Below are 15,788 nucleotides of genomic sequence, written 5' to 3'. Positions count from 1 at the left end.
TGCAAGCCTGGCCTTCTCGTCCAACATCAGTGCCTGACCTCACAAATGCGTTTCTGGAAGAATGGTCAAAAATTCCCATAGACACTCTCCTGTCCTAAACCTTGTGGACAGGCTTCCTAGAAGAGTTGAAGCTGTTATAGCTGCAAAGGGTGGGCCAACTCAATATTGAACCCTATGGACTAAGACTGGGATGCCATTAAAGTTTATGTGCGTGTAAAGGCAAGTGTCCCAATACTTGACAACATAGTGTATACTGCACATTCACATCAGTCCCTAACCTCAAGGAGATTACAATCTAAGGCCCCTAACTCACATTCATGTATATACTAGGGCCGATTTAGAAATGTAAAATGATTGGTAACTTTGAATTTGGCTTTAACCCTTCTTCCATACTCAGCAATTACTGAGCATTTTAGATGTCTTAACACTTGATATTCACTTTTTGGATCCAGGGCGGCATTTCACCAAGTAGTAAGGAAATGACAAGGACAGTACCCCTGCAGCATTCAACAAAGTCAGTGCTGCTGTGATATTACTATCTCAGCAGGCTTTTATAAGCAAACTCTTCACAAGAGTTCACTGACTAAGCTTAGGTAAGGGTCAGAAAGATAGCCAGGAATAGTGTGTTTTAAACCTATGAAATAGTCAACTTTTGCAATTGTTTCCCTAGCTCTTCAGAATCGACACACTCTATTGCAGCAACAGTGAGAGTCGTAGCATATTGTTCATATAAAAATTAATCTTAAAGAAGGTGTACTATACCTTTATGTTACTGTGCACCAAGGTGATAAAGATAGGTATATTTTGAATATTCCTTGTATTATATTCTACACAAATGTATTGGAGCAATAAAGACTACGAAGAATAAAAAATGAATAGCCTTAAATATAGAGTACATGATGCATCTCTGCATCTCAGTAAGTGAATAAACAGGTTTCTTGAGCTCATTGACAATTTACAAAGTGTTTGGAAACTTGGTTTGTGGAAGAGGATTAAGCCATATCCAAGAATGCACCCTTGTTCTACCTGCATAGGTTTACCAAAGAGATTTTTTTATTTTTTTTGTTTTTTAAACTCTAAAAAAACATTAAGAAGAAGGGGTTGCAAAATAACTACATTGAAAATATATCCCAGTTGGAAACCAGTCTATTTGAGGGCTTCAAAAGAGGTTTCCCAAATGCTTTCACCATTACTAGGGATGTGGCCAACAGAAGGGAGCGATGATCCATGTTTTTTGGAGCTTTCCTTATATTTAAAACTTCTAGGAGTCCATCAAGAAAATTATCTTTGACCTCACAGATATCAGTATTAGATATAACCCAGCTGCCTTTTTACTTACCCATCTCTCCAAAACACGTTATAAGAAATTACTTTTGAATTATCTATTTAATGCAGCCAGGGCATGTATGCCAGTATACTGGAAATGTCCAGAGTCAACCCCGCTACAGTTGTGGTTTAGAAAGCTTAAATGAAATCAAGAGCAACAACTCTTTGGTAAACCGAAGCAGGTGGAAGGATGCGTTCTTGGATATGGAGTTAGCGATTGCATGAACACAGGAAATGGCTGATAAGCACCATGTAGATTTACTTACGGGACTGCTTTGGCGATTTAGCTAATGTTCCCTTTACAGTTCGACAATGTGAGTTATCTCCTCCGCAAACCCCACACTTATCATCTTCTTTCAGGGAGCCAATTTCCTTGTCACATCCGATATGCTATAGTAGAAAGAAACAACACAGACGCACAGTGTCAGATAAATCTCTTAGACACGCTTCTGAATTCAGACAGCTGAACAAACCATTGGTGTAGTGCTGTATTTTATTAGTAAAGTCAGTGTTAATTTACAGTTTATAATAACCTCCCTATCTGTATTTGCAAAAGACATGCGTTGACTTAAAATGATTATTATGTAGTATGGCAAAAGACATGACTGATAAGCAGCTGACTGGCGAATAGACAAAAAAGTCAGACAAACAAAGCTTTATTGCAACATTTTGGATAATTCCAAAAGTTTTTTTGTAAGTGCATGGATAAGGTGATTCTGTGGGTCACAGTGGACAGGGAGCTTGTATAAAGGTTGCTTTTAAAATGATACGTGTATCAGAAAAAAAGAAGTGTTTTTGGATCTTTTACAGATAAATGTTTACACATAATTTACGTATACGCCTTCTCTTGATATAAGGCACCATTTGTTATTCTGTAACGAGATCATTGAATATACTGTATTTTTTGGAGAACACCAGAACTCAATTCAATCCTGCTTATTTCATGTCATCGGCTCACCAAATTATGAATGAAGTATATGGACAACAGCCCCAAAGCATGCAGTCAACATTAACTACTCACTTACTGCAATCTTGACAGGGTCCTATTTGTGTACAGGTTACCTCTGATAATCAGGAAAGCTGTCCTAAATGTCCGGCTACTGGACGGAGAAGGTAAATCGAAAGATTCCCATGACCAGTAAAGCATGTTACTGCTCCAAAAATCCATAGTGACATAATAAAAATTTGGCTTATACATGACCACATACAGTGGTCAATAGTCAACTTCGAGCTCATAGGTGGATCCCTTTGAAAACATGTTGGTACACGAAACGCGCCAGGAGGGGCCTACACGCTGGTATCAGACCGCCACATCCTTTTTCTAGGAACAGCGGTCTACTTATGTGAGTTTTGGCTATTACTTTTTTTAAACATGTTTAATACTTTTTAAACAAAATACTACACTATATGAGCATTTCTGGCTTAGTTTGGTGAGCATTTACACAGCATACCCAGCTCACAGCAACCCAAGGGGGGGTCCCACAGACCAGGCCGGCTTTCTATTCTTCGTTTGGATTGTTGTACAGGCTCATTTATATGCGATTTCTGGTGGGTGCATAAATATGGTGAAGGAGGAGCACCTTTTCAAGATTATTATTCACTCGTGGTGTATCTATTCATACTGCAATATTTAATATTACATCTGGTGAGTGTTTTCACACTCTATATGCACAATGGACATTTTATTACAAATTTTGGATTATGGGCTTTCTATGCACCTTTGGACTGTTTATTTACTTCCTAAGCACAGCACTCAGTGTTTATAGATATTATTTATATTGTTTTAGCGCTGCACACAATTTTTGTATTTATCATTTAGAAGGTTATATATTCTTCTTTTTGTGCTAGCGGCTGAGGCCTTATAGCGCTCACTTAACACATGGTTTTGAACAATCAACTTCTGACTAGTTCAACCACATAATGTATATAAGCTGCCCATTAATTAATGTATACACATCCACCACTTTGTGACCTATTTTTCATGAAATTGTTCCTTACTGAGTTTTTCTGCAATGTCCGCTCTAAGCTCCCAAACCTTTTCCCTCTCACTTCTGTTTGCTTAGAGTGAGCAGTGCACATTAGTTGTGGTCAGGTGCACTGTACATATCATATATTCTACAGTCCTTAGTCCACCTCAGGCATGAGCAAATGAGGGAGGCTACCTTTCTTCATACAGTGGAACCATGGAGAATGAATGTAGCATCCCCTTGTCACAGCAGCAAGAAAATAAATTTTGAAAGAAGTAGCTGAGAACAATAGAAGAAGAAGGCATTGTATTGCCTCCTCACTGCCTATTATACCTTCTAATTTCCAGACAACTGCGCAATTGCGGGGCAGTTGCAGCCGGGCACCATACATTTGGATGGGTCGCACTTAGTGGGCGGTACTACCCGCCGAGCGTGCCACTCGTTAAAGTTCCTGCTGTGGCTGCGAAGCAAAGCATCCCAGCTGTGGCATGTATACACCTGCAGTAACAGGGGGAGTAGTGGAGAGGACGCTAGAAAATGTGGCTCAAGCATGGTGTGTTAGCACCTCCCAGCCTGCAAATGTAAACAAGCCCTAACTGTGCCGTTGGCATTACTCACTTGCGGACCACCTGTCCACAATGCACTGTGGATGGGCAGCCCGTGCATGCAAAGTAACGTACCTGTACATCGCTGCCCGCTTCCGGGTGCACCCTCCGCTGTGATTTTGCACAGCGGGTGTCAGTCAGCAAATCCTGGCAAATAATTCATGGTCTGACCTACTGATCTGCTGTGTCCAATCACAGCCCAGAGCCCTGTTTTGACAAATAAAACATGGCTCTGTGCAGAGGGAAGGATCACTTTATATAAAGAGATATTTAGTAAAAGCAGCACATACTACAAACATTACACATTGTTAGGCACACATTTAACCCGTTTATTGGCCTAGATGGTAACCCCTTCCCAGCCATTGTCATTAATACAGTGACAGTGAATAGTATTATCACTGTATTCGTGTCACTGGTGATGTCAGTGGCAGTTAGTCAGTTCCCCCAGCATCAGTTAGTATCAGAATGCCTGCTGAACTATCGAAGTACCATTATATGTCGCTGATCACCATCATTAGTAGTGTAAAATTCCAGTATATATGCCATAGTTTGTAGACGCTATAACTTTGACACAAAACAATCAATATACACATATTGGATTTTTTTTCACCAAAGACATGTAGCTGCCACCACAACACAAGTGTAACGCCTTATACTTGTGCGCCCCTCCATACACGAAAAGCCCGCTGTAATCCATCTTCCAACCCCAAAAACCATAGGTCAGTGCCCACAGCATAAAGGTGAATCCCATCGCTTCTCAGGAACTGCCAATTGTCGGATTCCAAATGTGTAATGACCAAGCCACCATTCCTAACAACAAACCTCCCCACCTCTTTTTTCACCTTGAGCCATGCCTTATTCAGCCTCTGCACCGATCTGGTCGCCTGCCAGGAAGTGTGCGCCACTATATCCAATCAGAGTATAATCATATCAGGGAATGAATAACGAAGCCTGGTAAAATCAAACCTTATATCTCTGATCAGCTCCCTTGAGGACCGAAGTCCTAAATCGTTGCCCCCAACATGTAGAATCAGAATTTCAAGCACCCTATCCAACCTGGCAAAACAGGTAACCTCAGGAACCACCCTACTCCAAAGCATCCCCGGGATCCTGATCCATCTAACATTTCCCACCTCCTGTGGTAGACCCAATTGCCTGTCACTGGGCCTGACATCCACTCTCTTGGCCCCATAAAACACAAATGAATGCCTCATGATCCAGACAAGGCATCGCAGGGACACCTGCAAATAAAATAAATCACAGTACACCCACCAAACAGGAAAAACAAGGGGACAAACACCACAAAACATGCCTAGCATATGAGGGCTTAATATACAACCAAAATCTGCTGGACTCCCACCTCACAATTTGCCTGACCCCACTCTCATCCAATCCCCACTGAGTCGCCTCGGTGGCCGCGCCAATGCGGAAAGAAATGAGACGCATATCCAAGGGGTTAAACCCAGCTGCAAACCAACATTTGTGGAACACTGACACAAATTGAAACCTGGACAAACAAGAACCGTCCGAGTGCATGAACAGGGCACCACCAAGCTACGGTCGTATCAGCAAGATCCAAAGCTCCAAAGCAAGCATCGGACAAAAAACAGGACTATTGCTCCGAAACAATTTCACCTGCACATCCTTTCCACAATGGTCCGTTTTGGAACGAAAAATCCTAATCTGGACAGAGGCCGCTGTGACTGCAACATCGCCCGCCAGTAACCCCCCTGCAACCCGTTTGGAAGGACTGACAAGTTCGCTTTTATGGAGAGCTCCAAAAAATGCCTTTAAAAAGGCTGCCTTAAACAGAGTTTGTTCTCTGAAGAACAAACTTAATCACATGAACGGCGAACCCTGCGATAACCCTTTATTGCCTGCCTAACCACAAAAGCTTTAATAAAATCTTCCACTCCAACTAATTCGAACCAGAAAGCAAGGCCCACTAGCTTGCAATCCACTGAAGAAGCTGAAGTGCCCCTCACAAAATTGCGACCAACAGAATAAAGAACCATAAAAGAACCATCCACCCTAGAATCCACACCACCTACCTCATCCAGCAAAGAGATCCATTCCCTCCATGCCCTGGAATAAGCCTCCCAAGTTGCGGCACTCCAGTGAATCCTGAATCAATCCAGCGGCGACTCCAATGAGATCCTCCACAGTAGCGGAGGACAAGGCATTCCATGTTGCTTCGCTGCCAGCGCCATCACGCAAAACTCGTCCCACTGAAAATGAAACAAAGCATCTGCTACTTTGTTGCAAATCCCAGGAATACGCACAGCATAGATGAAAGCATTCAATCTCAGACAATGCAAAACTAAGTGGTGCAAGAGACAATATGTTATTGATCACTGACACTACACCCATGTTTTCACAGTGATATCGCACTTTCTTGTTTCGAAAGGCATCACCCCAGATTTAAGTCGCCAGGACTATTGGAAACAGTTCCAAAAGTACAAGGTTCCGTAACAAACCAGCCAAGCGCCATTCCTCCGGCCACAATTTAGCACTCCAACGCCTTTAAAAAGTATGCCCCATATTCTACTGAACCCGCTGCATCTGTAAACAGGACCAAATATAACAGGACCAGGTCCACAGCGAGCGACCATTATAGGACTCCAAAAATGTGTTCCAAATCCGCAGATCAGCCGGAAGATCCCTGGTCAAACGAATATAGTACCTTGGGGCACTAATGCCTGAAGTAGCCAAGGACAACTGGCGGCAAAAAATCCTGCTGATAGGAATAATCCTGCAAGCAAAATTCAAGGACTGCAACTCTTGCAACTTAATCTTCTTGCGTCCACCCAATACACCAACCTCCCTCCGCAGCGCTGCTTATTTCTCCAAAGGCAATCGGCATAACATGGACACCGAATCAGTTGTAATGCCAAGAAAAACCAGTTCCTTGGACAGGCCCTCAGTCTTGTCAGGGGCCAAAGGAATGCCGAAAAAGTTTGGTATGTGATGTAAAGTCCCCAGCAGAAATGCACAAGTGCTAGAATCCAGCGGTCTAATGCAAAGAAAATCATCTAGATTTTGGTTGATGGAGTTCAACTCAAAAACGTCCCCCACGACCCAGTCTATAAATGAGCTAAAGGTTTTGAACAGGGCACATGAAATGAAACATCCCATCGGTAGACAGCGATCAATAAAATACGAACCCTGCCAATGACAACCCAACAAATGAATGCTTTGTGGATGAACAGGGAGAAGTCAAACAGCTGCCTCCACATCAGTCTTGGCCATCAGTGAACCATGGCCATACTTGCGTGCCCAGAAGACAGCTGCATAAAACGATGAATAGGTAACCGCATGAGCCTCCGGGTCGATACCATCATTGACAGAGCCACTGTTAGGATAAGAAAGATGATGAATCAAACAGAATTTACTGTGTTCCTCCTTCGGGACCACCCCTAAAGGGGACACAACCAGGCCCGGAAATGGTGGAGAGGAAAAGGGGTTGCTCATCAGACCCAAAGAAACTTCCTTAGAAATCTTCTCTGAGACCACTTCCGAGTGAAGGAACGCAGAATGTACATTTTTGATAATAGTGGAATGGCAATCAACGTGCACGGGATATGAAAATCCTCCCTAAATCCCATCTCGAGAAGTCGAACAGATTCCCGATCCGGGTACCTATTTAGAGAAGGGACCATCTTTTCCACTCTCACCGGAGTCCTCCCTTTTTCCAGCTGAATCCCCTGTATGCCCTTTTCCTTGCCTAAAACAGAGGGCAAGCAAATGGCTGCCTCCGCATCCAGCACATTTGTGTTTAAAATGCCAGGTACTGCCAAAGCGACAGGAATTCTCATTAAACTGCCAACACAACCCCTTCTTCCTAGAGGCTGATGGACCTGGGGTGGAGGTGCCGCCAGCCCCCCCTGGAAAAACTGATTCCCAGCCCTGGCTGAAGTCATCAACTTCATCCATAGGCCGATATCTTTGTGATCCCAGCGAATGAAAGGCCTAACGGCTTTTCGCTGGCGGAATTGCTCATCATATAGGAGCTATGCCAGCCCACCGTACACTGTATTTTCCTTCCCAATCATGTCTAGGTAACGCACCCAGAGACAGGTCGGCACCCACAGTGTACACTCTCTCCCGTCGGGCTGTCATGCTGGCCTGAGCATCGCCAGCATTGGAATCTGGAATCCGCTCTGGAATCCTTATGATGGAGGATGGGACTGTGGCCCCAGGATGGTTAGTGTCACCCTCCCTAGGGCTTCGCCTGTGCCGAGAATTCCACTCAAAGCCACCACCTGCAGAAGCTGCATGCACTTGGCAGGGGGTCCAGAAGGGTCCCTGCTGGGGCTCCCAATGCAGCACTGAGCCCGAGGGGTCCTTTCTGGACTAAAGACCTCCGGAAGCCTTGACCTCCGAGCATGTGGAAGGGCAGGTCGTGCTTGAGGGGGACCCTGCTGGACCCCTTGAAGTGTGGCAGAAACCTGGCTCTGAACCCATTCTGAGCCATGTATATCAACGGCAGCCTTAAGCTTAGCCATTAATTGTTCCAGCTCACTCATGTCTTCCACAGGGTGAAGAAAACACAGGAGATGACTACACAGAGATGTTTATCCGACGCTTTCTGCTTTGCAACTGAAAACTAACCACTCCTGCGCAGCAACTATACTTTCCAGTTCCTCCCCATCACCCTGTCTCCTGGGCCAATAAGGTAAGAGTCCATGCTAGCCACACCACTTTAAACTAGTTAACCCCTTCTGCCTGGTTCCCCTTGCACCCTGTCATGCATGCTGAATACGTTCCTTCTTAGTTCTGGGCATGTCTCTCCCTGGCAGCCCAGATGAATGAGGTCCTAAAGATTGTTTTTATTGCTCCAGATGGTTGTGCTCTCTCTTGTCTTTTTTGGGTCTGTCATCATGGATCTGTTGGATCTTAGGGAGCTGCAGGATTTTGATTTGAGTGCCCTAAGGAGGAACGTGTTAACCCTCTCCTGGATTCTGCACAACTATAAGGGATATAAGGGACATAAACTGGGACTCATTTCACACTTTAATATACATAAATTATACTTTCCTATGAGAATATGAATTATTTCAGGATATAGATTTTTACTATGTATTTAATGTAACTCAGAAGATGTTTGATAGGCAGCTGGGAGGCAATATGCCACCTCCTCACAGCCTGTTTTAACCTTGTAAAGCTGCACCTGGTTGTAGGACGGTTTCAACTCAGTCCCATTCAATTGCAATACCACTGGTAAGCGTGATAGGGGGGCATATTGTTTGCGGTGGCGGCAAAACAAAGTATCATTCCCGTGGTATGTGTACACCATCCGGCCGCCATGTTAGATTAAGGAGGAGCAGTAAGGATGCTGGAAAACCACAGCTCAACTGCCTGCTTTTTAAGCCCACGCCCCCAACCACAAGTGTAAACAAGGCCCTAATGAATATGAAAGTTAATTTTGTAATTTTGTGTAATCAGTCATTCAGTTACGTATATAACCCACATGATGGCAATAGTGAGTTAAAAAAAAACTCTCTCTAAAACTACAAGGAACAGCTTTGCCTTTAGTTATCCTTAAAGCACTTACAGCAGCTGATTTTAGGCTTGGGGAACTGTTAGGAGTGTTTTAGTAATGCTTAGAAGCATTTAGGAGTGTTTAGCATTTTTTCTGCCAGTAAAACACTCCCCAAAAACTATTTTTTTTCTGATCCTAAATGCTGAAGCATTTAGGATATGATAATGAACAAAATGCTCATAATAACTTCTAGGAGCTTCAAAAAATGTTAGTGTGCATGGAGCCTTAAGCACTTACCAAGTATGCAGCTTCTCTATCTTTTAACCCCTGCCTTTATATCTGCTTAAAGTTGAATTCCTGACCAACCATAACTACTTTTAAAAATATCTCCTCCCAATTCCTTCTACTATGCTGGGGAGCCAGAGCTGTGGGACCAGAGTGAATAAAGGTTAATATAGAGATTCTTCTTTTCTTGGGTTGGCAGCATAGGTAGAAGGAGGGGGAGGGGACATTTTTAAGAATAGTTAGGGCAAGTTGACATCTGTGTGGTGCCTTTTCTTCAAGTTTTAATGCACATTTTACATGCATTTTGTAGGTGCTCTGCCATTAGAATGCATGCTTTTATGAAAATGCATCAAAGTCCTCCATGCTGCATCTTTGATGACCTTTCATAATGACATGTCGTAATGACAGCACACCTAAAAACATGTGTAAAACATTTATAAAAACAGGACGCAGAAAATTCACCGTACAGATGTAAATTCGGCCTTGTGGTTAGGCAGAAATACCCTGTTTCAGAGTGGCTCCTTTGTCTTGCAGCATCTTGTGTAGCCACCCTTACATTCAGTAACTAGAGTTGTATTGTGCCCACACTGTATGCAAAACAAAGCCCCGTAGCCTAGGGCACTCCCCTGCTCCTCCCTTCTCCAACATAAAAGACTGGCTTGAGACTTCACTCTCCATAGTTATCTCTCTCATAGAAAAACACAGCCCCGTGCCCTATGATAGGGCACTCTCCTGCTCCTCCCTTCCCCATCATAACAGACTGGCTTGAGACTTCACTCTCCATAGTTATCTCTCTCATAGAAAAACACAGCCCCGTGTCCTATGGTAGGGCACTCCCCTGCTCCTCCCTTCTCCAACATAATTCACTCTCCATAGGTAATTTTTTCATATGAGGATTGGAAGTTCAGGGAAGCAGAACTGAGTGAGCAAGAACCAGCATCATTGAAAGTTGTAAATGCTGGGAAAAGAATTGTGAGAAAAAGTTTACTGGGGAATGTTTATTTTATTGTGTTCAATGTGTTAGGCTGAGGGTATTTATACTACTTCATTGATGAGCAGCCAATGCTGTCTTAACAATTTCTTCACTCACTGTATAAACAAGGCTTGTGTTTTCAACAAGAAATAACTACAAGAACCATCTGTGAAATAGTAATTAGGTTTGGCTCCACTGCTTACTGTATCTGGAGAACTAAAGTTACTGCAATAAACAGAATAAATCAAGATGATCATAAACACTTTGAGTACCTATTTCCAGCCATGTACTGAATTGCCAGGAGATACGAATCTTTCTTATTATTTTTTTTTTACATTAAAGGACTTCTTTAATAAAAATAATTTTTAAGATCTGGTGCATTCAGAGACATGGCGGACCACAAGCTAACATCTGTAAGCAGATTGTCAAATTTTGCTTTAAAGTATATAAGTATTAAATAATGTACTGTATCCTTTTCCAGTAGATGTTCTTATTTAAATTCTTTTATATTGAATGAATGAAAGAGTATAACCACATCTGTACACAATTGTTTTTAATGGGTTTTGCACAAAAGGTTAGGGCTCGTTCACGCTATGAGAGGTGACCTGCATTTTTCCACACTGAATAAATGCAGGTCACTGCTGGGGCACATAAAAAAATCATTGTTTTATATGTGCATTATTCATACCACAATCCTGGATGGCACTGCATGTCCCCACACAGCAGCACAGTGACATAAATAAATTGTCATTATATGACACTTCAAATAAAGTAAAAAAAAAAAAAACAAGAAAAAAAAAAAAAAACAAGCGATGTGCTGCGCTGCAACAGGCACTGCACAACTCCCTACCGGAGTGTGGCTGTTAAAAAAAACTGCTGCATTTTCTTGTGCAGGTTGAGAACCTAGCCTTCAACATTTTGTCAGATATAACAATTTACTTTGATAAATTACCATATAATACTTGAGCGCTGCCACCTACATAGAGCCAATCACAATAAAAACGAAATAACGCCTTATAGCTGCTGCATGTACCCCATTGTGTTCACACATCCAACAGAAATACAAACTCAAAACAGTGCTGCGCTGTTTACTAATTGCCCATAAATATAGAACCAATCCCAATAAATAATAAATAGAAACACTTCACAGCTGCTGCATGCACCCCAATGTTAATTATTGGTAATGATAAGCACTGTTTTGATATAATGACTGATGATTTGATGATATGATGATTTTTATAACAAATTACTTTGACTTTTCTATATCATATATCCACAGAATGACCGCCAATTGAATGTGCACCATTAAACATCATTACATTTACTTTACAAATTATCAGACTATTGTACAACTAGGTCAAAGCTATCTGTATCTATTTGTATATAAATTGTGGTATATTAAAAAACTGACATACCTGTAATACTTTCTTCTTTTTTTTGTATTAATACTTTTTCTTTATTAGCCTAATAATAATATTGGTGGTTGTACAATGAATGTCAGTGCACTCTGGTGATAATTCTCTGATATGCTCCTAGAGTTTTTACTGCGGTATGGCAGGGGAGACTCACCATATTCAATGGTTGTGAGCCAAGTATCCATAGTCACCCCAGACAGCCCCTTCCACTGGCAAGCAGAGAAGACTGGCCACATTAGATGATTTGTAACCAAGCATTGGAAAGTCCCCTTCCACTGGGAAGCAAGGAAAACTGGCTAAAATTGATAGTTTGCAACCAAGCATTGGAGATCACCCCTGACAGCACCTTAAACCGGGAAGCAGAGAAGACTGGCCACATTGGATGGTTTGCACCCATACATTACAATTTACGCTGATAGTCCGTTTCATTGAAAAAAAATGGAAGAATCACCACATTGGATTGCTTGCAACCAAGCATTGAAAGTCACCCCTGACAGCCCCTTCCACTGGGAATCAGGGAAGACTGGCCACATTGGATTGCTTGCAACCAAGCATTGGAGATCACCCCTGACAGCACCTTAAACCGGGAAGCAGAGAAGACTGGCCACATTGGATGGTTTGCACCCATACGTTAGAATTTATGCTGATAGTCCGTTTCATTGAAAAAAATGGAAGAATCACCACATTGGATTGCTTGCAACCAAGCATTGAAAGTCACCCCTGACAGCCCCTTCCACTGGGAATCAGGGAAGACTGGCCACATTGGATTGCTTGCAACCAAGCATTGGAAGTCATCCCTGCCAGCCACTTCCACCGGGAATCAGGGAAGATTGGACACACTGAATGGTTGTCAACCAAGCATTGAAGTCACCCCTCACACCCCCTTCCATTGGGAAGCAGGGTGTACTGGCTACACTGGATAGTCTGCAACCAATCATTTGAAGTCACCACTGGTGTAGAGTTTGAAAGTTGTAAGAGGTAGAGATGCAGTAGATACAAGTTTTTAAAATTCTTAAAAATTTAAGAATTCACACGGGCATACCTAAGCATACACCTGTATGAGGGATGTGTTTGCCCGCATTGGATGCACAGGTGTTCCATACATCCATGTGCAAGCAGTCCTATTCATGCCAATTAGGACACAGCAGCTGCACAGACACAGCCGCTGCTCCTCCTTGACATCCATGTGGGGGCATGTCTCCAAACTTACACTGTCTGCGTCTGGGGACATGCACCCGCATGGATGTCAAATTGGGAGCAGCGGTTGTGTCCGTGCAGCGGCTGCGTCCTAATTGACATGAATGTGACAGTCTGCACAAGGGATTCACGGAACACCGATGCATCATGTGTGGTCAAACACAGTCTTCAAATGTGTGTATGCCTAAGTATTAATCTATCACCACTAACCGTGCTAAACAATCAAAAATAGCTGCAACTTACAGTGAGATATCACCAGAATAAATACTAAAAGAAAGAAAAAAAAAAAGCTGCGCTGTAAAAGTCAATTGACACAATAATTATGAATAAACAACCAAGGTGAACCGTGAATCATAAAAATAAAAAAAAAATGATAATCACACAAAAATTATAAAAAGTAAAAATAAATTAAAAATGGATGTATTAAGTCTAAGACCGGTGAAAGATTAAACAAATTCAAGTGAACAAAGGTTATCAGTGACTTAAATTGTCCACCACCAATTCAGTGTATCCACCACCACACAGATTGACTGCTTACCAGAAGGGGAGACACAGAGGGTCAAGCACGCCACAGGTAAGGAGATGGATAAGTAACCAGAAGGCCTCGCTCATGTACTCATTGAGGGTAGATTCAGCATGGTATCGAATGGCCAGAAAGGAAGGCTCTATGTCAGGGATTCTCAAACTACGGACCTCCAGCTGTTGCAGAACTACACATCCCATGAGGCATCGTAAATCTCTGACATTCACAGACATGACTAGGCATGATGGGAATTGTAGTTCCTGAACAACTGGAGGGCCATAGTTTGAAGACCTCTGCTCTATGTAGTCTGTAGTTAAGTCTAAGGTGTGGTTGTTCCTTATTGTACTGCTATATAACACGTCAGCACTCCGCCCGTGCCCCAGGGGGACGTCATTTATGACGAAATGCGTCAGTTTAGCGATGTGCTAATGTCACCGAGTACAGCATGATCCCAGAAGGACAGGTGTTAGTGATTGCCGGCCATCTTCTCTTTATGTCCGATGTTTACTTCTTTGATGTAAGTGCAATATTTACGTTTTAATAAAGTATCTTATTGCTTTTACACTATGGTGGTTTTATACTTTTATCTATGGGGATCATTGGCTGCCAAGTTGACTACCCTTTGAGGATTGCAGCGGAGATTTACACTGGTCATATATCCCATATGCCCGTGACGTGCCAGAACTACATTAAGCCTTCCTTTCTGGCCATTCGATACCACACTGAAACTACCTTCAATGAGTACCACAGTGAGGCCCTTCTGGTTACTTATCCATCTGCTTACCTTTGGCGTGTTTGATCCTCTGGATCTCCCCTTCTGGTAAGTAATCTGTATGCTTAAGTACGTCCATGTGAAATGAGGCCTTAGCAAAACATAAAAAATATTTCAAAAAATGACGTCACCCTTAACAAATTCCAAACAGAAAAAAAAAAACACATTTTTACCAAGTTGGTTGCTAGAATAAAGGTATCTGAAACAAATTTCCATTGTTCTTCTTTGTTTTAGCCTTAAACACCAAGGCAAATTTTCTTGGTTTATTAGTGGAGAAGGACCATCTGTCAGGTTTTTATTGCTGTCTGTGCCCCTATTTGAAAGAGTCATCTTCTCTATTTGTCCTGTTTACTGTTATCACCAAAAATGAAAGTAAAAACAAAATCCCATATTTTGGGTTGTCTCCAGAAGGGAAGTCTTTAAAATTGGACAATAGTTCTAGTGACTCTGGTGACCACCAGGGATTCCCTCACTTTGAAGGGTTTTCTCTCACTTCCTGTTTTGACTATGGAACAGCAAGTAAAGTGGGCTGCATTAAAATGTGCAGAAGGGATATGGTCGGGAACCTGCTAATAGAAGCAGAGAGATGATTGTCATCTGGTGTGCCTTTACTGCCCAATCAATATGCTGGGGATTGCGTGACGACACCACCGTATCCCTACTCCAATCTAAATAACAGAGAAAGTGATGTAATTCGCCTGGCTAGATGAATAGAAATACAAATCCTTTGCCAGATAGAACAGCTTCCTTGTATGTTTGCTATGTGTGTATTTATCTGTTTGGAGTTCATCTGTAAACTAGAAAAGGCAATGGGGTTGATTACCTAAACTTTGTAAAGTGATTGTTTACTGTTCTTAGTAAATAAGGTAAAGCTGTGTTCACTTCAGTCATCTATCATTCAAATAAATTTCCTAGTCTGGGACTGGGTAAACAAATTGCACACAGTTTTGCCTTATTTACTAAGCTTAGTGAACATTCACTTGGCAAAAAAAGCATTGGCTATTCCCTAAAAAAAAAAAAAAAAAAAACTTTAACTTGTGAGCTGCTAATTCTGCTAGTTCTAATAGGCAATTCTGGTCACACTGGCTATTAACTGAGTTGTTTTGTAAATGGGCAAAGCAGCTGCCAGTGACCCGCAGACTGGAGGGGTGATGTCATGATGTTCAAATTACTGGATTGTATACCAGCTAAAGAGACTGGGTTCTTTTTATGACAATTAGGCAAAATTTAGACATGTAGCTAT

General features: G+C 42.3%; 1 protein-coding gene across 2 annotated transcripts in view; it reads right to left on the bottom strand.

Annotated features, from left to right (window-relative positions):
- Positions 1 to 15,788, bottom strand: part of ADAMTS14 (ADAM metallopeptidase with thrombospondin type 1 motif 14) — a 250,961-nt gene that overhangs the window by 53,500 nt on the left and 181,673 nt on the right. For both annotated transcript variants that reach the window (XM_082269283.1, XM_082269284.1), the window contains exon 14: positions 1,593 to 1,716. In XM_082269283.1, coding sequence (XP_082125409.1) covers positions 1,593 to 1,716 — 124 coding nt within the window. The remainder of the gene's footprint in view (positions 1 to 1,592; positions 1,717 to 15,788) is intronic.

The sequence above is a fragment of the Pelophylax lessonae genome (genome assembly GCF_965119305.1).
Source record: "Pelophylax lessonae genome assembly, chromosome: 9".
Lineage (NCBI taxonomy): Eukaryota > Metazoa > Chordata > Amphibia > Anura > Ranidae > Pelophylax > Pelophylax lessonae.
The sequence above is the reverse complement of the archived record's forward strand: the minus strand, read 5'-3'. Positions and strand labels throughout refer to the sequence as shown.